General features: G+C 33.9%; 1 protein-coding gene across 3 annotated transcripts; it reads right to left on the bottom strand.

Moving 5' to 3' along the window:
• Positions 1-3,249: 3,249 nt before the first annotated feature.
• On the bottom strand, positions 3,250-24,908 carry LOC125075179 (heart- and neural crest derivatives-expressed protein 2). 3 transcript variants are annotated; one of them, XM_047686813.1, is made up of 8 exons: positions 24,885-24,908; positions 16,873-16,962; positions 16,462-16,569; positions 15,325-15,414; positions 14,175-14,359; positions 11,563-11,655; positions 9,460-9,600; positions 3,250-3,418 (listed from the first exon to the last, which is right to left on the bottom strand). In XM_047686813.1, the coding sequence occupies exons 2-8, from the start codon at positions 16,955-16,957 to the stop codon at positions 3,326-3,328; spliced, it is 795 nt and encodes a 264-aa protein (XP_047542769.1). In that variant the 5' UTR covers positions 16,958-16,962; positions 24,885-24,908; the 3' UTR covers positions 3,250-3,325. The 3 variants fall into 3 exon arrangements, with proteins under 3 accessions (XP_047542769.1, XP_047542768.1, XP_047542770.1); XM_047686812.1 differs by lacking the exon at positions 24,885-24,908 and adding an exon at positions 24,311-24,475; XM_047686814.1 differs by lacking the exons at positions 11,563-11,655; positions 24,885-24,908 and adding an exon at positions 24,311-24,475.
• Positions 24,909-26,066: the final 1,158 nt, after the last annotated feature.

The following is a 26,066-nucleotide window of genomic DNA, read 5'->3' on the forward strand; positions in this document are numbered from 1 at the left end:
GTATATAAACTAGCTAGCTACCTCGGCTTTAACAACAAACAAACTTCCAACCCTTGTTTTACCTTAAGGGTGGAGTTTGGTAAAATTCTTTTTACCAAACTCCACCCTTGTTTGTTCGTAGGTGTTATAGTTTCTGAGAATTTGTGATTGATCAGTGAGCGGTATTTCGCTTTTATATACATAGATTTCGCGTTGTATTCCAATATATGCACGGGATATTATTATCCTGTTTAAAAACCTCCATGACGAAGAGTATAAAAGAAGAAAAAAAAGTATAAACAAAGTTTCCTTTTATGTATTCCATTCGATTTGCTAATAGCTCAGCTATATTGTGCACTTTAACAGTTTATGATTAATATATCTCTATTTATAATACAACACTATTACACTTAACTACTTATATCCACTTTAATTTTACTTCCAAAGTTCCGATGACAACTTCGTCGACGTTCGAAACTCCATTATTTCGAAAATCCAGAATAAATATTGCAGACTATTCAAGCCAATGATATCGCGTCAAATGTTGTTTATTTGGCTTTAATTGTGCTCTTATGGTTGGAATAGATGATTAAACAGACATAAAGACTAATGATTATGCAAATATAACAATTACTGATTTGGTATGATTTTTTTTTTACTCAAAATTAACAGCGGGAATGTTGCGAAGTTATCAAGGAGAATCACGATCGCGTCCGCCCGAACATACTTCTAATTGCATTTTAAGAATAGTTTTAATGTTTACGTCATAGATAAATATTAACCGGGATTCTTGAGATTTTGTACAAGCTTTGATGCACGATTGAAGTAACATTTTAGCGTCACACTAAAATAACAAACTTTTATAAAAATCATCAAATTATCAAACTTTAGACCACTTTAGAACTTTTAATTACTTCAAAATAAGAATCGTGCTTTATATTCAATCAATCACTTGGTGGTAGGCTTTGTGCAAACCCGTCTGGGCAAGTAGCACACACACTAGATATTCTACCGCCAAACAAGCGAGCAGTACTCAGTATTGTTTTGTTCCGGTTTGGAGGGTGAGTGAGCCAGTGTGAGGCACAAGGGACATCTTAGCTGGTTGGTGGTTATTTGGCGATCTAAGGTAGGGTTAATATTTTTTAGAGCTCCAATGTCTGTAGGTGGGAGTGACCACTTACCATCAGGTGGCCCATTTGCTCGACCGCCTTTATCACAAAAAAACAACTGTTTTATGAACCAATTACTTTATTTACTTACTAAAATTACATAGAACAAGAAAAACGCCTTGTCAACGTCGGTACTCGTCATGCCATGCGTTTATATTCATCATGTGGTTATTTTGATAGTATTTTTTGAATTTTTACTGCTATTCGTCGTAATGACCTCTACAGCGTCATCTAGCCGGCTAAAATACTGAAGTCAAACTTTGGGAGCCCACTTAAGGACAGTGCCACTAAGGTTGCCTCCTGTTAGGCCGTATCTCGGCTTCAGAAGAAATAGCGTGTACATTGTTATACGCCTAGGCGTCGTAACGAATAAAGGACCTCGTAAGTGGGGTCGGTGTGTGTAATATGCAGTTCCTAATAAATGTACAAAATTAATATCGGCAGTAAGTATGTCGACGGGACGGACGTGCCTACAGATCGGTTAAGTTTCTTTTTTTAAGGAAGTATTAGTATTCCTTTTTACTTCTCGAATTAGCCTAAAGACTGTGCAAGGAGGCCGTCAAAGTGTCCATTTTTTACAACGCTAGGAATCCAATTAAACATTGCGCTAATGTTAATTTAAGACCTCTCTGTATACTACATTGGTGTGTAATTCACCCCTTAGGGTAGAATATCCAGAAGCGGTTAAATACGTATCAACTCATTTTTAATCAGTATCCTAAATATTGAGTTTCATGTTTCTAACTTAAAAAATGACGGACTTCATACAAGTGTATCGAAAGCTAGTAGATAGTTAAGGTGTTAGCGAAAGTATCGATATTTTTGTGCTATCGATAGCCAGTTATTTTTCGATAGTATTACTTTCTTAACATAATTTATTAATTACGTCAGATTACGACACTATATTTTAATAAATTTAATAAATTTGCGCCAGTTCTATCTATCTATCGATAGTTCTGCAACGCTGATTTAATGGTCAACTGCTGGCCAAATTTATTTCGATGCGTTCTGTTTATTTTTATGTTTAACTCACAGATAATAATATATATAGGTAATAATGAAAAACAAGAATACTATAACTTATTATTTATTTATTTTTGGCACATATTTTTGGCATCAATAATTAACTAAACTGAACTTAAATAATATTTAATAATAACATGAGACTAGACGTAAAAATATACATTAAATTTACTTATATAGAATATACAATATCAGGACGTCCCGTTTCTTAATTGAAGTCCCGCGAATTTACGGAGCAACATTGTCCCGAATTATTAACATGCTTAAATTCAATTAACTCCAATTTCCAAGAGCTACAATCTCTAAAGGCTGACAACTATTTCTTAGGCTAGCTTAATAAAAAAATTGTTTAATATTACTTTTTATAAAAATCATAAGAAATAGTGTGTCAGTAGTTTAATTATATACAGCCAGAGCAATAAATTTTGTGTTTGAGTATTCGGGTCTAGGGTATAACAATTTTATGATGGGATTTAACACAAAAAAATAATTAAAAGTTAAACATTGAAATAAAAACATAATAATTGTATTTTAATTTAAAAATGTAAGAGTTAATATTATTTTAGAATATTTCATTTTTAATTTTGTTTTTTTTTTTCATCGTTTAAGAGTTACTCTTAGGAACAAAACAAACATCTTTATTCAAATCTTAATAAAATTAAAGATTATCTACCATGTTATGTTTATGTTTATTTAGACTATTTTAATAATCTTATATAATTATATTATGTACATACACTTATATTAAATTTAAAACTAGACTTTATTTATATACAAAACTAGTAAATACTTACGGTACAAGGTCATAACAATGTTAAACTGAGAAACTAAGAATCACAGATAAAAAAGAATTATTTATTGAACTATGCACTATTGCAAAAAAAAATAAACAAAAGTTTCGATTATGTGCTAACATTAAAAACTTGAAAAGTCTTACGTGGAAAACACTATTACCAAGATATACGTACATCAATTCTTAATTAAACTTGATATGACGGGTCAAAGTATGCTTTAATGAACAAAGAGATAGCAATATAAAAACATGATTTAAGACATTTCGTAAAAAAAAATTCGGTAGCATTTTTTAAATTAAAGTGTTTCTAAAATTAATATAATTAGACTATGTTTTATTTACAATTCAATATTGTTATGAGTTATGTTTGCAAATTCTGTTCGCTTTTTAATTCTAACGCCCAGACGTGTTGAGGCCAACCGGTGCGTCCTTTGCCTTTCTTTTCTGAAGAGTTCTGTAAAAAAAAACAAATGTCAAATAAAAAAATTGGCGGGAAGTCAAATATATATTTTTTTGTTTTTTCGAGATTTAAACTGTTATTGAAATTTACCTCCTTTTTATTACAATTTATAATTCTCAAAATTAATGTTACGAGACAATTCTAATTGTAAATACATATTAAGTTAAAAAATATAAGGATGAAGTTTGAATACCTTTAATAATATGTATGTACTACGTACAATGAAATTTAAAAAAAATACGATATTAAGTAGGATTTTACAACTTAACTTTTGAAAAGTCATTTCACATTTACAGTATTGAATAGAAAAAAGAGTCAAGTGTAAGGCATAAAAAGTCCATCCTTGTAATTCAAGCTTGATTTATAATACTGAATTTCATCAAAATCGGTTTAGTAGGCTTGTCATGAAAAATTAACAGACAGACAGATATACAAATACATAGATAGACGGACGTAAAGATAAAATTACTTTTATCGATTATAATATTAGTATCGGTTAAAAAATAATAATGTCATTTTAATCTCTGGCACAGATTATCTTGTAACAAAATCTCAATCAATAACAGATTAAAAATATCAATTACTAATGTGTCAAAAAAAAACCGTGTAACCGCATACGACAGATAATACCAAAAAGGTTACATGTTTTTTTTTTCGTTACACGCGTGATTGCAAGCAGATGAGTCGAAACGTAAAAAAAAAATTTCAAGAGCTCCCGTTTACATTTTTTTCTTAACTTGAAATTATTTACAAATCTCTAGTTTACAGTGTATTTAGTCGGATGCGTTTAAAAATCTATTAATAGTATGGTTACACGGTACATTTGTACAAATTGTTTGTTTTTTTATTCACGCAAAAACTATTAATGTGATTGATGTGGAATTTTTATATTGTTTTAATTTATAGCAGCGTTGCAGAACTATCGATAGTTTGACTATCGACAGTTGACCTCGAGAACTATTCAGGATATCGATAGTACTATCGATAGTATCGATAGCTCTACGTGAGCAATACTATTGATTACGGCAATACTAGCTCTCTGTAAGCAATACTATCGATAGTATTGGACTGTCGATAGTATAGTTTAAAAGTAATAGTTTTTGCAATACTATCGATAGTATTGCTCACGGGGAGCTATCGATACTGTCCATACTATCGATAGTATTAACACGTGACAATACTATCGATAGTCTATCGATAGTCTTTCGATAGTGGACTATCGATATGCAACACTAATTTATAGTTTCAGAACGAAGCAAGACTATTGTTTGTTTATATGTTGTATACTTTTTAACAGATAGCTTATAAACTGAACGTAGACGAAGATAAATTGTCCATGTGGAACGCGGCATTTTAGGATAAAAATGATATTTTAATTCTAATTTATACGTCACATTGTGTTAATTTATTTTTGGGCCAAAAACCGCCATACCAACTGCCATAATAAAAAAAATTGCGATTATTACGATCAAATTATGTAGAGCTAGTTGACGCGCGAGACTTCGCTCGCGGTTTAGGGGTTCGTCGTCACTCATCGGGAAGCAACCGACAGACAGAGTTACTTTCGCATTTATAATATTAGTATAGACAATTTAAATGTTTAATCCTGTCAACACGAGTTTGCAAAATATTAATTCAAACCGGATGGAATCTATTTATAAGTTTTGACACACAAACAGGTGAAGTTAAAAAAAAATCCTTAAAAAAACACCGAGAATTCTTCGAATTCCGTAAAAAGGAACAGAATATTTACATGACGCTTGAACTAGGTCATTTTTTTTTTACCTGATTGCTTACATTTTCGCTTCGTAAACAATGTTTAACGTCTTCCCGTCTGCGTATCGGCATCTGGTTTTTTTAATGCCCTAAACACTTCCTTAGCACGCGATAAATGAAAATAAAATTCCATATAAAACTTATGTGCTATTTTTATTATTGTTTTGTTTTATTGGCCGAAGATTCCGAGATTCTGGATTCGAATCCCAGGTCGGCCCAAAACTTATTGGGTTGTTTTTGAATTTTTTTCAGTCTGTCATTCAGCCGGAGTCTGGATGTTGGACGAGTGTTCCCGTATCTCGGAAAGTCCGTAAAGATGTTGATCCAGCGCCTGAACTCTTCCCGGTTATATCGGATTATGAGAGTGCTCCTATATTGGCGCACATACTGGTGTAGTTGGCTGATCTCCTTTTAGTTTGGCCACTATGACCAATGTACAATCTGGGTTAGCATTAACCATAAAAATCATCGCCAATGTGCGACCAAGCTTATGAACTAAGATGTCATTTTTTATGTAATCCGTGAAGGCATATGAGTCCTCTCCATCAGGTAAGTCCAAACGCGAAGTCCAGTACAGTCAGCGAAAATGAACTGCACTAGTCATCCTCGCCATGGCGGCCTGCAATGCCTCTTCACGCCTCGTTTGAAGGCGCCCAAGTTATCAGAGGAGAGGACGTATGCTGGTGGTAGAGAGTTACACCATACAAACCTCCTCTCCTCTGTACTTCTGGTTGGCACTTATTACATTTGTAATTGCAATATAACACAATGTTCCAAAATATAACACAATGTTCCAAAAGTTCCAATATCATATTATTATTATCGAGACCCTATATATATTGGGACGAACCAAACGTTAGCGCGATTCAGAAACCAGCCCATACAAATTTTCAATGCATTTTTTTACATATAACACACTGTTTTTATTTATATGGCAACTCTTGATATTATCATTACTTGAAACCACGAGATATATTTAATCGAATTACACGTTTATCTCGCTACGAAACAGACGCAGTTTATCGCTGCTAATTTAATATCGGAAAAACACGTGGCCCTATAAAATGTCGGAGGAACATAAATAGACCGAGGAGAGTTTGATATACCGCTGTAGTATATACATTTGTATTTAATTCAGGGCCGGATTCAAAGTTCTTGAGGCCCTGACAACAAAGAAGTTGAGGCCCCCCAATTATTATTTTATTTCATCTGAACAAGTCCATTTCAGTCAGTAAGGTTTGTCAATAATTTATTTAATCTTTGTATCGGTAACTTTAAAAAAAAATAATTAATACATTATTACATTAAATTTTTAACTCGTCGTAATTATGTGAATCACAATTGTGGGCCCCACTCTTGAGGGGGGCCCCAGAGCAACTCTCCCCTAAATCCGACAGAGACAATTTTTACTGAATAATTTGTAGTGTTTTGGAGGTAGTTTAATTATTTTATTATATAATTCTGCTAATTTTTTGCTTGCTTGCGGTTCAATGCTTGCTACCTTGCACTTGTTAGAATTTTCCAAATTCGTAGGAAGAAAGAAAAAAAAAAGAAATGTAACATTCAGATCGAATCTAATAGGGGTTTAAATACACGACGAAATGCTTCGAGAAAAACAAATTAGTTTCCATTGTCTCGTCTTGTCGGGGGCCCAGATTTATTTAAATTCTATTTCCGTTATTACTAGCGAACTAGCGACTGTATTCGCATTGATGAAATATAACCTATAACACTCAGGTATAATATAATTACATAGTATAAAACAAAGTCGCTTACCGCTGTCTGTCACTATGTATGCTTAGATCTTTAAAATTACCCAACGGATTTTGATGCGGTTTTTTTTAATAGAAAGATTGATTCAAGAGGAAGGTTTATATGTATAATACATGCACAATATAGTAGAGAAACACTGATAATTCTAGAGGTTTCTGAAATAATGTCGTAAATAAACAAATTTTTTGCGCTTACATTGCAAACGCTGGCTGAACCCAACGAGATAGATCAAAATAACATAACACAGTATTGTACACCTTAAAAAAAAATAAAAAAAGTCAGCGATGGTATATGTCTATCTCTTAGGAGTAACCCACAATAACCATTTTTTATCCTCTACTTTTTCGAAAAATATTGGCTTAAATAAGCTTTACGATGCGATTTTAAGCAATATAGCAATAATCCAACGAAGTACCATAAATACATTGTGCGTTTAATATACCTATACAGATCAATATGACCCTTTACAGCATGTAATTTAAATGAATATTTTCGAAGATATTACGGATTTAAAACGCAGGGACATAGCGGTTTGTATTGTCAACTGAAAAAATGTGAACGTTGTAAGACATTCTGTAGTTTATTTAGTATCAGCATTGCACCCGTGCGAAGTCAGGACGGGTCGCCAGTAAAATAAGGTTGTTTCCCGACGTCTGTGCGCTTATATTTTTAAAACTACGCAACGTATTTTGATGCGGTATCCATACATAAACAGAGCTATTCAAGAAGAAGGTTTTCTATGTATTATACATACAGATTATCGTAGAGAAAAGCTAACAATGTCAAGTTTCCCAGCTTTTCCGGAAAAAGACAACAATTTTCTTTTTATATATCCATTATTGTACACGTGCGAAGGCAGGACGGGTATCCAGTATATTTATAAAAAGTCCGACGCCATTTCTAAACTTATCAAAGTTCCGATACAAGAAATCCACTTGAAATTATTTCACAAGGGAACGCGTTCAAGTGCACCGGGCGCCAGACGTACAGACAAAATTATCTATATATAATATTGTACAAATGGAATGCATTGATTTTAAAAGAGAGTATAACCGTTGTAGTTAAAAGTATATCTTTACAGATCACAAAGATGAACCATGTGTTTGTTCGTGATGACAAATAGACTCTAACTGTTTTTTATATGTATACTTAGGTGGCAAATGAGCAGATTCCACACCTGATGGAAAGTGATTACAAACGCCCATAGACACCTGCAACACCAGGGACGTGCGTTTCCCTTTAGAAATATGAAATCTCTGAAGGTTCCCAAGCCGAAAACAATGAACCGATTTGAATAACTCCAGAAGTAATGGCATTTGTGAAGCGAGCTAAACGAAAAAGCACCAAGCTAAGCGCTTATCACATTATTGTTACGGTTACGGTTCATCTGGGTGGGTACTACCCAATCGCCAGACATTCTACCGCTAAACAGCAATGCTTAGTAATTTTGTGTTTCGTGTTTGAACGGTAAGTTTTATGTGACTACACCTTTAGTACCCAATGTTATTAGCGCAATGACGGTGTAGGGAATGCGAATGCGTGCATCTTAACCGATGATTTCGGGTTCAACCCACAAGCACCATTGAAATTTCATGTGCTTAATTTGTGTTTATAATTCATCGAGTTCTTGGCGGCGAAGGAAAACATCGTGAGGAAACCTGCATGTGTCACATATGTATTCCACCAACCCGCATTGAAACAGCCTAGTGAAATATTCTCCAAACCTTCTACTCAAAGGGAGAGGAGGCCTTAGACCAGCAGTGGGAAATTTACAGGCTGCTAATGTAATGTAAATTGTCTATGAGCAGTGGTGACTACATACCATCAGGCAACACATTTGTTATTAATAATTAATGACAAAATTGTTATTAAAAATCACGAGTGAATTAAAAACAATAACAAAGAAATAAGTTTAAATACTATTATATAAAGTCGTTTAAAAGGAAAGAGAGACAAACATAGAGAAAGGAAAGAGAGGGAAAGATCGCCTAAAAAAAAACCGCTTTTTTTCATACGTAACGTTTTCCACCAGTTCACTTTAATTCAAGCCGCTATAAAGATTAATAATAATAAATAAATAAGTATAATAAATATTGGACAAAGTCAAAAATCTTTATTCAATATAGAAGTGTTTACACTTGCTTATTGATTGTCAAAAATCTACCACCGGTTCGGAATTTAGCTCCTCGGACCTGAGAAGAACCGGCGAAAGAAACTCAGCGATCTATTTTTTTTCCATTTTGCATATACAATAATAATTATATTTTACAACAACATCACATACATTACTCTGATCACAATGTAAGTAGTTAAAGCACTTGTGTTATGGAAATCAGAAGTAACGACGGTACCACATACACCCAGACCCAAGACAACATAGAAAACTGATGAACTTTTTCTACATCGACTCGAAGTGGCGTGCCCGTGAAAACCGGTATACACACTACTCGACCACGGAGGTCGGCATATTGTATTGTATCACAAACCTGTGACGTGTGCTCAGCGTTTCTCCTCCTCGGGGGGGTGTGATGTAACTCAGCTCTAAACCCACCCGCTGGCTCTCCGTCCGTCTCCAGGACTTTCAGGAGATAGGAGATGTAAGAGGTGGCGAGGCGGAGCGTTTTAATCTGAGGACAAAGATTTCCTTACTTAACTGATCAACGACTAGCTTACTTAGAAACTACCTGATCCGCACCGCTTTTGCGGCCAGTCTAGGGGGCCTCGAATGGCGGGTTCACTTAAACTGTTATCATTCTCCTACTCTAGACATTCATTGTCCAACAAAAATATTTCAGGATTAAACGAGGAAATGACTTTCGAAGTCTAAATACACTATAATAATAACTTTGTAGCAGGAACCCACAGTGCACCTGTTCGACTCGAACTTGGTCGGTTTTTAGTTTACAACAGGGCTTTATATAGTCCTGTGAGAGGACTCCCGAATCTACTCCGGCTACGATGGGCCTGATCTAGCAAAATCAAAATAAACTTTATTCAAGTAGACTTTTGAATCGTCATTTAACAAACTATATTAAGTCAAGCTACCACCGGTTCGGAATGTTGATTCTACCGAGAACAACCGGCAAGAAATTCAGTAGTTACTCTTTTTCAACATTTAAAAATACAGTCATGTTAGTTAAATACAATTATATATGTATGTAATATCCTGCCTGGAAGTCAACAAGTATTAACTCCACGCTTTTTTATCATCAATATAATCTTGTATCGAATAATATGCTTTCGTTACCGATGTATTTTTTACTAATGATTTGAATTTATGAAATGGCATGTTATATATTCTATAGCCCTTAACAATGCATTTGCACAAAAAAAAAACAAATTCAGACAGTAAAAACTTAAAAAAAAAAACCATAAGGTTTAATAAATAATATTTATTATAAATAATAATGGGCAAAGAGAACAGTTCAGCATTACGATTCTGTAAGATTTCACTTCGTGTCTCACTCGTGAAATGTGACAACCGACGGTGATACGCCATTTTGATACGTGTATCTTATAAATACATCAGTGTCAACGAATCTGCGGTGAGTTGCGTTTCGAGTTTATTCTTACAGAACAACTCTCATTCAATTGTTTTGACGTTGAACAACTGGCCCAGTCGATTCTAAGGATACTCCACAATACTTAGGATTTACTAAAAAACTATTAGGTGCCACTGGTAACCATTTTTATTCGAAAAATTCCTATGTGCTATATGTAAACAATTAGCGAATCTTGCCATCGCGATTTAGAATTGTCTACAATTTGACATAACGCCATCTTGTATTTATAAGTTGAAATATATATGTACATAAATTACGTACATATGGGCGCAAGTCGCCATTTATCGGCAATGGTTTAAAATATTAGTAATATAAAATAATAATTATAAGTATATTGTCAATTATCATTTTAATGTTTATATTTTATTATGTAAATTTGTAAAACACTATTATTCAATAAGTAAAACTTAATTTGGATCCGTCTTGTAGCGCCACCTGTAATGTGTCATAACGGACTATGTAATAAAAATATTATATTATTTTTAAGTAATTCAATTGTAATTAATTAAGAGCTATATTTAATAATAAGAACCAAATAGATATTCATCTTTAATATTAAACTATATTTTAAGAATGAATTTACAGTAATTGCATTAATTTATATATAATAAAAAGTTGTAGTTGTGAATATCCGTTTGATTCATTCGAAAAGGACGCGTTAGAAACGGGCATTGTTATAGCAACGCCGTATTGCATTGACACATTTTTTAAAATAGACAATAAATTGTTAACAGAACTAATAAAGATTATTTATATTGATTGCGTTTCACTGCGATGGAAGCTGTAAACCCGACTACTTCTCCGACATACACATACATGCTTGCTATGTAATAAAACTAGAAAAAAATATTGTAGTCGAATTTCAACAATATTTATAAACGATCTATTTTATTTAAATAATCATCACCATAAAACACATGGAATTAGTTTTTAAAAGAATACCATTAGTCAAACTTTATATAAAAACATATATTTAATTAAAATTTCGACCATCGATCATTTAAATTAAGATTTATGACCACAAACCTTAGTCATCTTTGTGTCAGGTAGGACGCTTGGGATGCGATCTCTAAGCTTAGAGAACGCTGTATTGATGCTCTGCGATCTCGGTCGCACCATCTGACAATCGTATAAGTTAGAGTGAGACAGATATATTTAATGTAAATTCTACTTTAAAACATAACCAAAGTTTTATAGGTCTGTATTGTAAATTTGCTAATTCCATATGTTTTATGTTCGAATAAGTTATATACCACAATGTCGAATGGTCACCAACACCCACAGACATTGGCGCTGTAAGAAATATGAACATTCCTCACACCACCAATACTCCACCAACATTGGGAACTAAGATGTTATGCCCCTTATATACGGAGCCGGATCTACCATATGGCTTTTTGGGCTTCAGCCTAGGGCCCCATGGATCAAGGGGCCCCCAGCTAAGTCAAGTAAAAATAGACGATAATGCGAAAGAATTACCTAATTTTATTAAATTAAACAGTTCGTATGGTTTGCAGCCCTGCAAATCGTGCAATTAATCAAACCCATTCAATTCATTTAATTCAAGTCTACATTCAGGTGTAACTTACGTGGGCCCCTAAGTAGTATTAGCCCAGGGCCCCCTAAACTTACGGTCCGGCCCTGCTTGTATGTGTAGTTACACTTCAAACCGTAACACGACAATACAAATTATCGCTGTTTGGCGGCTGACTAAGTGAACTACCCAGATGGACTTACAGAATTCCCTACCACCTAGTTAAGTAAAGTAAAGAAACTTCAGGAGAGAAAACGTCTAATGAAAAACAATGCACTACTTTTTGTACACCTTTAAAAGGTCTACAAAAAAGTCCGCGATGGTATATGTCTATCTCTTGGGGATAACCCACAATGACCATTTTTATCCCTTTCTTTTGACAAGTAATAATGGCTTATTTACGAAGCGATTTCAAGCAATATAACGTTAATCCTTATGCAATTAAGTACCTTAAATACATTTTACATTTAATATAGATCAATATGGCCCTTTACAGCATGTAATTTAAATGAATACCTTCGAAGATATTACAGATTTAAAACGCAGGGACAAAGCGGTTTGTATTGTCTAATGACTGAAAAACTGTGAACGTTGTTAGACATTCTATAGTATATTTAGTATCAGCATTGCACACGTGGGAAGCCGGGGCGGGTCGCTAGTAATTTATACATACAAAATCTGAAGTTTAAAATGAATATATGCTGTTAAAATTAATATATTAGCAGCCTGTAAATTTCCCACAGCTGGGCTAAGGCCTTCTCTACCTTTGAGGTTTGGTGGAATACACATATGGCAGATTTTCTTTGAAATTAGACACATGCAGGTTTCGTCACGATGTTTTCCTTAACCACCGAGCACGAGATGAATTATAAACACAAATTTAACACATGAAAATTCAGTGGTGCTTGCCCGGGCTTGAACCCGAAATCATCGGTTAAGATGCACGCGTTCTAACCACTGGGTCATCTCGACCCTCATTGATACGTTTGATCAATTGCTTCATTAAAAATGTCAATTCTAAATCTGCGTCCATTAAATAATCTTTGACAGAATATGTCTTTCTTCGACAAAAACATTTATTTTAATTTTGAATATACAAGTATTCAAATTTCAACAAATTGAATGAATTTAATGAATATTTGAGGCGCCATATTAAAAAAAAAACGTATCGCCAAAACTGCAATTTTACTAAGTATAATAAATGACTTTTATTTTCTGCTATAATTTTGTGAATATTTAATGATTGTTTGATTTGATAAATACCATCACTTCACAAAGATATGAGTATTTTAAATTTATCCAATAAAACACTTGTAAGATATTTCGATATGATTCGATTGAGATGTCGATGAGTCTAAGATTTGGTATAACAATGTATTTTGACGTAAATATAACGAAAATTGGCGCAAACGCCATTTTGAATATGAAAAACAAAAGAAAACTTATTTTCGTTCAGTGTGTATAAACGTGCATTCCTAACCGATTTAAATAGCTTTCCCCAGAAAGGGCATGTCTGTACAGCACAGTTTGGAATGTTGGCATCACTCGTAAACTTAACAACTCAAAATCCTCTCCGTTGTGTTTGCCGTATTGTGTTGCACAAATGTGCTTTAAGCATTAAAATGTTTTGCAAATGAGCGAAGAACGCAAAAGTCTAATACCTCTTTGATTTTTGTCACAGTTTATGATTGATAGCACCTTGGGAATTAAACGATCGCCTCCTGGCTATATCTATTCATATTCAATATGTATATTTAATTAGTTTGACAAAAAAAAGACCCGCTGAGTTTCTTTCGCCGGTTCTTCTCAGGTCAGGGTGTTTCCTTTTCCGAACCGGTGGTAGTGTTTAATTTAACTATCAATAAGTAAGTGTAATGCTTCTATATTGAATAATGGATTTTTTGTCAAAAAGTACTACTTCCTTGTTGTTTGTAATTATCTTAAGACTAAGTGGAAAATTTCACGTAAAACATATAGAAGGCTGTAAAAAAACTCTCTCACACACAGAGGGAAGAGGTTTTTGAGTTGTTAGACATTCAGATCAAACGGCGCCATGCGCTTTCTTAAAGTTAACCGTTTTATGATATTGTTTTTACTAACTCACCTTGGATAGTTTTGTGTCTGGGGGTACGTTTGGTATACACTCCCTCAAATCGGTGAAAGCAGTGTTGATGCTTTGAGTTCGTCGCCTCTCCTTCTTATTGGCTGTTGTTCTCCGTTTGACAACTCTGACAAAAGATGGCGGCGCTCGATCGTAGCGCGGCAATGTTTGCATTTCACAGTCCATACCTAGGAAATATTATGAAAGTAAACACAGGATGCCTTGGAAACTATATTACGTGACTAGATTACTACCAATTTTTTTTTATAGCATTGGTTGGCGGACGAGCATATGGGCCACCTGATGGTAAGTGGTCACCACCGGCCATAGACAAAGGCACTGTAAGAAATTTTGACCATTCCTTACATCACCTATGCGCCACCAACCTTGGGACTAAGATGTTATGTCCCTTGTGCCTGTGATAACATTGGCTCACTCACCCTTCTAACCGGAACACAACAATACAGTGTATTGTTATTTGGCGGCAGAATATCTGATGAGTGGGTGGTACCTACCCAGACGGGTTTGCACAAAGCCCTACCACCAAGTAATTTGAACAACCTCATGACATCAACTAAGTCTTCTCCTTAAGAGTCATGCTTTACCCAACTGTGGGGCATTTAGAAGCTTTACCGTGCATAACAACGATTCTCTGTGTTTATTTACTAATATTTAATCGATTTTCATGTTTTTTTTTGGTATATATTCAGTGGCGTAGCTAGGTGGGTAAGGGCCCCGGTGCATAGAATAAGAATCGGGCCCTCGCCCCCTCTTTAACGTATATTGGCATTCAAAATTATAGATAGTAATAAGAATAGGATACAGGATACATTGAGTTGAACATATCTTTAGTAAATTAAATCCATACTTCATCTCTATTCAAAGCTCTTTTCATAGCTTAGGTTAGAGGGCCCCCAGAGCTCAGGGGCCCTGGTGCACTGCACCACCTGGCCCACGATAGCTACGCCACTGTATATATTGTTATTAAGTAATCGATTATGAAACTGTCATAATTAATAATAATGTTGCCAATAATAAAATTAAATAAATAATGTGTTATTATTGTTTGTCTGTGAATATAATTTGAATTAAAGTCTAAGCTGGATTCCCTTAAATAAATCCGATTAAATAAAATGTACATTTGAACAATTACCTGGATTATTTTGCGTAAAATTATGATGTATCATATTACTGTGATAGATTTCGTATGGCTCGTTGCTTGATAGTTGCATTTCATCGTAACCTGTAACAATTTTTTTTTCTTTACTATCCTCGGACCAAGGTTAAAAAGAATAGGGTCTAAGGAAACGAAAATTTTTGTCATCATAAAATAAATAAAGGTTAAGAAGCATTTTAAATGTTTTAAATATCGACTCTATCGCGTCCAGCTTTTTCCAAATATAAATAAGAATAGTTAAAAGCAAATAAAGCAGATGATGCTACGCCTGAACTCGCTTCGGTTGTGGACGATTTACCGTCGGACTATGTGCGTATAGATAATGCACATGTGTGCACACACACTAGTGCACTATACGTGTACGTAATGCGTCCTGCTGGGAACGGTCAAAGTGATGTCGTCTATTAAGAAACAATGTAAAATTTTAACAAAAAAATCGACTTCAAATATTATTATGAATTAAATTTGTCAATTTAAAAAATTTAACCTGTTTTTATTTTCACCCTTAATGGTGATATTGTTACTCAAATTTTAGTGGGGACAAACTGGAAGTACTACTGAGCAAAAAAATCCAAATCGTCTCATAAACAAATTAAGTTTCTTAATTTTTTTTTTTTTATAGTTAGGCTAACGGACAAATTATCCACCATAGTAAATGGTCACGACTGGTAAGAAACAGTAACAATTCCTTACATCACACCAATGCTGGAATAACCTGAAGGGAAACTACATAACGGGAACATAAACTTTTCAGTTTTTTGTGTATATTAATTTTAAATGGTAATTGTTTTACTTATTATTGTTCTTTTGGGGGATGTTTTGCTTTTGTCATAATATAGGTGAACGAACAAATTCATCTGATGGTAAGTGGTCACCACCGATAGATATTAGAGCTGTAAGAAGTAACAAACATTGCTTCACCAATTCGCCACCAAACTCGGGAGCTAAGATGTTATATCCCTGTAGGCACTTAAAACCGGAACACAACAATACTGAGTGTTGTTGTTTGGTGGTAGAATACATGATGAGTGGGTGGTGCCTACCCAGACAGGCTTGTAGAAAGCCCGTCTGGATGAATGTTTTGTCTATTAAAAAGACTTATTAAAAACTCACCATAATTCCTGCTAATGTAATGGCTACTGTCATGGTACATATCCTGGGCATCGAACTCATGAGCTTCGCTATTCGCCGGCCAGTACACGCCACCGTCCATTGGACTACCTAAGAAAAGGAATAAAAATATTAACATATAGTATATATTATTTATTTTAGTTTTAATCGCTAGAAGTGAACATTAGAAATAGTTTTGATAATTTTAAATCATATTCTAGCACCTTAGATAATTCATATATCAAGATAGAGTGTCGCGCTACAAAAGAACGAACGAACGAGTACAAACGAGTCATGCCAGTCATATTGGTTTCATTCAATAGTTTCGATAACTTTTTTTTTACATATTTAAATACAATAACTTTTCCTGCCTTCGACAACATTCTCATAAAAAAAGTAGTTTTAAATCATTACCTTGATGTGATGGAGGACAGTAGAATGGTGGCTCGTACCTCTCGAAACCTTCGTCCGATGGTGAAGTACTGCCGTAACTCGACATTTGATCTGTAACAAAATCAAAACGGACAATTAGTGAACCTATTATTGATTTACCAGTAAGCTGAGTAGACTTGAATCTAAGCTAATTATTTAGTGGTAGGGCTTTGTGCAAGCCCGTCTGGGTACCAGCAGAAGAAAACTAAATTGCAGTGCGGTTTTTTAAAAAGTCACTTCATGTTTCATTCGTGAAATGTTGACAGCCGACGTACGAGTACACGGCATTTTGATACGTGTTTCCTATATATTTTTTATCATTAATTTTAAAGAGGGTTTTATCTTCAATAATATGCTACCCTCGTAGTGATTAGAACATTAAACTTTATAAATTCCTTAATTACATCTATTCTTTAAAAAACATCCACTAATTTGTACAAAACTTGAGCTGGTTCTGATGTAGGGTCAGCGAGGATACCATTACATGCCCGACCTCTCGCAATAAATAATTAGACGTAAACAAAATATTACGAGATACGTGTCTTCTATAAAATTCTGCAGATATTTTTAACTTTGTCGATTCATAAATTCAAATCATTTGTAAAAAATACATTAATAAAAAAAAAACATATTATTCAATAAAAGATTATATAGATGATAAAAAAGCGTGGAGCTAATGCTTGTTGACTTTCAGGCAGGATATATTATATACAAATGATGACAATCGGCTTTTGGCTTTTTTTTTTACATCATTTTTTGTATTTTAAATGTTGAAAAAGAGTTACTACTGAGTTTCTTGTCGATTCTTCTCGGTAAAATCTACATTCCGAACCGGTGGTAACTTCAATTAATCATTACATAGTATAAAACAATGACGCTTACCGCTGTCTGTCCCTATGTATGCTTAGATCTTTAAAATTACCCAACGGATTTTGATGCGGTTTTTTTAATAGATAGATTGATTCAAGAGGTTGGTTTATATGTATAATACGTGCCCAATATAGTAGAGAAACACTAATAATTTTAGAGATATCTGAAGTGACGTCGTAAATTAACACATTTTTTGCGCTTACATTGCAGACCCTACGAGATAGATCAAAATAATGTACTACAGTATTATACATCTTAAAAAGGTCTTCAAAAAAATCCCCAACGGTATCTCTTAGGGATAGACCATAACAACTATTTTTTATCATTTATATTTTACGAGAAATAATGGCTTATTTTCGAAGTGATTTTGAGCAATACAGCATTAATCATTATCCAATTAAGTACTTTAAATAAACACACACACACACACAGCTTACAGTATATATGTAATTTGAATGAATATTTTCGAAGATATTTTACAGACTTACAGATTTTAACCGCGGGGACATAGTAGTTTTTATGTATTTATTAGCGGTTTATTTTTATTAATGTATTGTCTAACGACTGAAAAACTGTGAACGTTGCATTGCGCTCGTGCGAAGCTGGAGCGGGTCGCTAGTAAATATATATACTTATAAAATAACATCTCCTGACTGACTGATTCATAATCGCCGAGCGTAAACTATTAAAGTTAGGGCTATGAAATTTGGTGAGTGGGATCGTTTTATTGATGTAGTATAGACATATGAAATTTAATTTTTGGGTTACCGCTTAAAAATGTCACGTAAAATCAAGCGTTTCTGGATATTCTACCGCTTAAGTGCTGAAATAAGGGTTGAAAGTTTGTATGGAAATCCGTCGTTTTTGTAAGTTATAAACATGAAACTTTATATTTGAAAAACTGATTAAAAATGAGTAGATATATAATATATAAGGGGTGAAAGAGGTGAAAAAAAAATATACAAAGAGGTCTTATATTAACGTAATATTTTAAGTTAATCTATAAGTATATTCAACTGCCATGCGAGTAAAGCCGCGGGCAACAGCCAGTGTTACCACGAATACTCTATTCCAACCATAACGGGAAAAATGCCAAATAAACAACATTTTTAAGAGCCTGTTTTATTTTTGATAATCACTATGGATTTCCGGAAAATGGCGTTTTGAACGTCGACGAAACTGTTATCGGAATTCTGGAAGTACAATTAAAGTGTTGTATTATAAACAAAGATATATATTAATCATAAACTCTCAGTAGTGCACAATATATACGTAAATCTAAGGTCTGTTTATCCTTTTTTCAACTTCCATTGGAGTAGGCTATAGAAACATACTTGTAAGAACTTAAAATCAAACACGATATCTCTCTACGAACAAAATAACCTTTTACGATTCAATACTTGGAGATGAAAGGCTTGTCTATTTTAAGTGAAATGAACAAGTCATTATCCTAAACACTTGAAATGTTTCAATGAGTGAGCGCCACTGAACACGTGAATAAACTGTAATGGATACAAAAAGTAAAGTAAAGTATTGGAGGGAGGGGGGGGGTGGATGTGGGACTCGCAGGTGCTGAGAATGCCTGGTGCGCCCCAGCTAGCCAGCATCAACTAAATCTCATACAACATAGAAGATAAACTCTTCATTTTTTTGTGTAGGTATATTAATTTTAAATGATAATGGTTTTACTTATTATTGTTGTTTTGGGGATGTTTTGCCTTGATTATAACAGAGGTGAACGATCACATCCATCTGATGGTAAGTGGTGACCACCGATAGATATTAGAGCTGTAAGAAGTAACAAACATTGCTTCACCAATTCGCCACCAATCTTGGGAGCTAAGTTGTTATGTCCCTTGTGCCTGTACTACACACTAAGTCACTAAATACCGGAACACAACAATAATGTACTTCTCTATTTGGTGGGAGAATATTGATTATTAGGTGGTACCTACACAGACGGTCTTGAACAAAGCCCTACTAATATACATACATTAGCAGCCTGTAAATTTCCCACTGCTGGGCTACGGCCTCCTCTTTGAGGAGAAGAGGAGAGGAGTTTCGAGCATATTCCTCCACGCTGCTCCAATGCGGGTTGCTGGAATACACATGTGGCAGAATTTCGTTGAAATTAGACACATGCAGGTTTCTTCACGATGTTTTGTTTCACCACCGAGCACGAGATGAATTATAAACACAAATTAAGCACATGAAAATTCAGTGGTGCATGTCTGGGTTTGAACCGGAAATCATCGGTTAAGATGCACGCGTTCTAACCACTGGGCCATCGCAGCTCTACTAATATAATACAAACTTGTTGTCGCCCGCGGCTTCCCTCGCCTTTTAGGGGTCGGTTGTCATGTGTTAGGGAAAAAAGTAGCCTATGTCCTTCCTTGGCGTTCAAGTTTGGTTCATACCAAATTTCGTCAAATTCGGTTCATTGGTTTGGCAGTCAAAGAGAGACAGACAGACAGACAGAGTTACTTTCGCATTTATAATATTAAATATAAGTATAGATTTAATCTACAAAAACCTTTTAACATAATGTATTGTTGGATTTAAAAGGCTATCTAAAACTGCCTCATTCGGTCTCTTTTATTCACCATTAATGTAACATTCGAAAGAAAGAGATAGACATTCGAAAGAAAGAGACAGACATTCGAAAGAAAGAGACAGCATTACTTGACTGAACAACAAAATGTTTTTGGAACGAAGTTCTCTTACAGTAGAACTGACAATAATCTTCATGTAAAGAAATAGCGTTCTGCCTCCACGCGACCTATCCCTTTCTCGTTCTTTCTTTATCTCTGTCTCGTTCTGTTGTTGTTGTATATATTTAAACTATTTTGTTTTATATTTTTTAATAACAATTTTGTTAATGATACTTAATTATTGTCAAACTTTGATAGTTTATTTTAGTTTGGTGATTCGACATATTCCCGTTAGAAGGTAATAGGGGTGATTATTTATGATAATTTTAACCCTTATATGCATGATGCAAAGGTGAACCATTTTTGAGTTATTACGTTTCTTAGTTTTTTTTTTTAAATAAAAAACTTGATTCTTCGAAATAACTAATTAAAAAAATATATATTAATTAATAGATTAAAAAAAGGTAGATATAGATGTTCCTGCTGGTCTTAAACCTTCCTCTCTGAGAAGGCTTGGAGTTTATTCCAGCACGCTGCTCCAATGTAGGTTGATGGATTTAAATATGTCGCAATGACAATATTAGCACAAATGACAAAAAACTCAGTGCCTTCTCGGGTTTGAACCTGCATTCATTGTCAATATTCACATTCACCACTGAACCGTTACGGCTCTTATAATAATATTAATTCACGTTACTTCCGATAGCAACTTTAGTCTGAGACTCATAATTTTTATTAAGGAACTTTGAAGCCTACACGTGTTGGCCAGATTTCGTTTATAATATGTTTACGTTTCGTTACGAACACACGGACACTTTATTACTCGTATACGTATAATAATATTTAAATTTTTTATCATCACAATATTCAAAGGAAATGTTTTACTTCCTCGTTGAATGTTTTTGAAGTGAAAATTCATTGTTTTTTTTTTATGATGCGCGCGCACAGATATGAAAGTTACACGGTGAAGTTGCTCGCTTAACTGACAGTTAAATGTCAAACCGCTCGAAATAGACAACTTCACACCTTATCTTGATTGGCAATGTTTATTTTCAGGGCCGGATTTAGAAGCTCAACCGAGGCAACTTCCCTGGGGCCACAAGAGAGACCCACAATAGAGAATTACAAACTAACCACTTGATATAGTCATGTTTTACCGACGCTGAGAGTAATTAAATTATGTATGGGGCATCCATTTCTCTGTTGCTCCAGGGTTTCGTACCATTGTGGCCCCACGACCTCAAGGCTATAAAATCCGGTCCAGCTTATAGAACCACAAATTTAAATAGTGAATATTTAGTGCTATAGCAGTGATGATAAAAGATAAAGTACATTTATTAAAAACTAGTAACCCGCCCCGACTCACGGGTGCAATACTGGTACTAAATATACTTACTACAGAATGTCATTATATACAAAGTTCATAGCTTTTTGTCATCAGACAATACAAACCGCTATGTCCCTGCGTTTTAAATCTGTAATATCTTCGAAAATATTCATTTAAATTACACGCTGTAAAGGGCCATATTGATCTATATTAAATGCACAATGTATTTAAGGTACTTAATTGGATAAGGATTAATGCTGTATTGCTTAAAATCGCTTCGAAAATAAGCCATTATTTCGCGTAAAAAGTAAAGGATATATTATTAAAAAATGGTTATTGTGGGTTATCCCTAAGAGATAGACATATACCATCGTGGACTTTTTTATAGACCTTTTTAAGGTGTACAATACTGTAGTACATTTTTTTCTATGATCTATCTCTTTGGGTTAAGCCAGCGTTTGCAATGTATGCTCAAAAAAGTTTTTATTTACGACATCATATTAGAAACCTCTAAAATTATCAGTGTTTCTCTACTATATTGTGCACGTATTATACATATAAACCTTCCTCTTGAATCATTCTATCTATTAAAAATAACTGCATCAAAATCTGTTTCGTAGTTTTAAAGATTTAAGCATACACAGGGACAGACAGACAGCGGGAAACGACTTTGTTTTATACTATGTAGTGATAAATAATTATTATTTTACTGTTATTATTCGCGTGCAATTAAAAGCTATTTTTAAATTACGCAAAAGAAATAGAACTTCTCACTATCGTACATAATTACGCGCACCTTTTTATTGATTTAATCAGGCGAACCGTCGATCAATATTTACAGATGTCATCTGTCGTAACTCACTTAATTTCTCAATCGAAATAAAAGGCTTACGGTTACATAACATTTGAATATACGTTAATATTCAAATGTTATAAATAAGTATTATCCAGAATAAAGATTGAGGCTAAATAACTTTTGTTGAAGGACATTTTTATATAACATTTGACCATGAAACCTAAAACGCGAACAGAACTGCGGGCGACAAAAGTTTTATAAAAAATACGAGCGATATAGATGCTTAAAGTACCCATTTATTGTATATTTCCAATGCACTATAATCTAGAAAATCTAGAATTATTAAAAACAACCCAGTTACTGATTAAGTATGGCTGAAAATCAATATCCTTTCCTCGGATAAGGTGTAACTACATCCAACATTGAGCGCAACTTGCTATATCCAAGTTCATAAAAACACTTGTGAATCGTCATGTTGGTGTTGAATTAAACGTAAAACTACCACCGGTTCGCAAGTATCTACCGAAAAGAAACGGGAAAAAACTCAATTGTTTTTTCCGCCATTTTAATTATAGAATATGTCAATGGAGTATAATTATTTTTTTGTTAGCAGAACCTAATAACTTTATATCCAGCCATAAAACCAAGATTAAATTCAATGTTATATATATATATATCTATTTTTTTTTTTGTTTCTTTGTGCGTCAATCAAAAACAACAAACGACTCAAAATGTCGGTATAAAACTTGTGACCGATTACAATCAAAATCAAAATGTACATTATTCAAGTAGGCTTTTACAAACACTTTTGAATCGTCGTTTTATTCTACCGAGAAGAACCGGCAAGAAACTCAATAATTACTCTTTTTCAATATCTAAAAATCCAGTTATGTTAGTTAAATACAATTATATAAGTATGTTATGTCTCCTGCCTGGAAGTCAACAAGCATTAACTCCACGCTTTTTTATCATCTATATAATCTTATATCGAATAATATACCTTCTTTACCAATGTATTTTTTTACAAATCCTTTGAATTTATGAAACAGCAAAGTTAAAAATGTCTGCGGAATTTTATTATAGAAACGGATACCTTGCCCCAAGAATAATTGATTGACTTTGCGGAGCCGGAAACTTGGCGTTATAAGCTTATCCTTACTTCTTGTGCACATTAAGTCGATCGACGCGGAACCATCCGTAGAAAGATCTAATAAAAAAAAATAAGACTAAGACTTCTCATTTGACTCTCGTTGCCTTATATACGAAGATTCAATAGCGATGTGAAAAGTTGCATGATCGATCCTAAACCCTTGAGCTATCGTTCCCACTCCATACAAACCTATAACCTTCATTGGAGGGGTAAATTTCCATCTTACGTATATAATAATAGCATAAGTCGATTTTTGTCCCAGTGACTATGGGACGATGGCTGCACATAAAAAATCGGCTATGGTCTCATTTCGAAGAGCTCCAGCCGTAGATGTGCAGAAAGTTAAAGAGAATTCTTAATTGCAATTTATTAAATTATTAAAATTTAATAAGGAATTAATTTTATAGAGCGGAAAAAGGTTACTGGTCGGTTATAGTGAAATAAAGTATCTGATATTAAAAATGTCACTTAAAAAAGGTTTCATCGGTTTACAATGAAATGAAATCAAAATAAAACCTATCATAGCTTTTGAAAGACCTAAAAAATTTTTAGAATAAAATTTAGGGCCTATAGTATCCTATAATTCCTTAAAAAAGTATTACATTTACTGTAAAAAAACTACTTACTTTTTTTATTTAAAAACAACAAACACAAAAACAAATTCACATAACACAAACTTTCATTAATCGCACAAAAACGTACACTGTTCTTAAAAATACCGAAGGAAAGACACAAAATTGTACGAATTCTAAAATACTGTTATTCGATGTAACCTCAGACACGTCTTTCTGTTGCGGGGATGACATTTGAACTGATTTCGAACGAGGATCCGCCTCTACAGGGCGGAGTTTGATTAGAAAGAGACAGAACATATACCTTTAATAATAAAGAGAGAGAGATGAATGATGTTGAATATTATAAGCGGATATATTTTTAGCTAGTCGTGGCCTGCAGCTTCGCCCCGTTTTAGGGGTTGGTTTAGTAGGTGTGAGGCTTCATACTTAACAAATATCATTAAAAAAGGATTCAATGAGTTTTTTTCATGATATATAAATAGCAAATGGGCAACCTTATGGTAGGTGGTCACTACCACCTATAGACAAAAAAGAAATATTAACCATATCTTATGCCAACGCGCCACCAACCTCGGTAGCTAAGACGTTACGTAAGAGGTGCCTGTAGATACACTGGCTCACTTACCCTTCAAATCGGAATCCAACAATACTGAGTAGGTACCTACTACCTACTGGTACGATACAATATCTGATGAGGTGCTACCTACCCAGGCGGGCGAGCATAAAGCCGTACCACCAAGGAAAAGTTCTGTAATTTGTTTACTTAGAGAAATAGTACCTATAGTCCTATATCTATGTAAATTTTGTTATTTAAGGTGCAAGAGGCATAGTGGGTAGAACTCGAATTGTTATTGTATAGTCTATACCGATCGAATTAGGAATAAATATTTACGTATTCCATGCGATTTGTTAATAGTTCTGCTTTATTATACACTACAAACAGTTCGTGATTGATATATCTTTATTTATAATACAACACTATTACACTTTACATATATCCATTTAAATTTTACTTCCAAAGTTCCGATGACAGTTTCGTCGACGTTCAAAAACGTTAAGTCGCGAATCCATATGAATAATAGTTTATGTGACATATGTCCTCTTGTAGTTGCAATAGACTATAATTTTTTTTTATTACATAAGTATACCTAGATAGACATATAAGTACTTACAAATACTGACGGACTCAACACGAGATCTCTATAGGTCGGATTGACTTGAACTAGTAGACGTTCAATTGGCGGAGCCGGTGTATAAATTGTTTTTTTTTTTTATATTGATAATATCGCCATAACAAAAACGAATAAGCACGTATACACTCATGGGTGCTTGGTCGAGTTTTAAGCTGCAATGTTCGTTTGAGATTCAAACGATTTAAATGTGCCTTCACGTTTCATAATACCATTATTTTAGGTAAATAAACCAACACCCCCCCCCCTAATAACTTTAATTTATATACCTAAATATAAATATTTTATTAAGTATTTTACAGGTGTAGAAGGGTTCCTACACTTGCTTATTGGTTATCAAAAATCTATAGGGCCTGAGAATTAGTGGTACTTTTTTTTAAATTACAATAACATGTTTTTTTTTAAATATTATTTGATGTATCATGGATGCGATCGTTTCATTTCCAAGGTTCAGTCGTCCAAAAATTCATTACTTTTTTAATAGTACACAAATGTTCCTTAACGATTCTTTGAAATTTTACAATTATATAATTAGGTAGGTATATTAATATACTTAATACGAATATTTTCGCACGTTTTCTGGGATCCCTTTGTAAAACATTGTCCCACAAAAGACT

This window comes from Vanessa atalanta, chromosome 30, assembly GCF_905147765.1.
Source record: "Vanessa atalanta chromosome 30, ilVanAtal1.2, whole genome shotgun sequence".
Lineage (NCBI taxonomy): Eukaryota > Metazoa > Arthropoda > Insecta > Lepidoptera > Nymphalidae > Vanessa > Vanessa atalanta.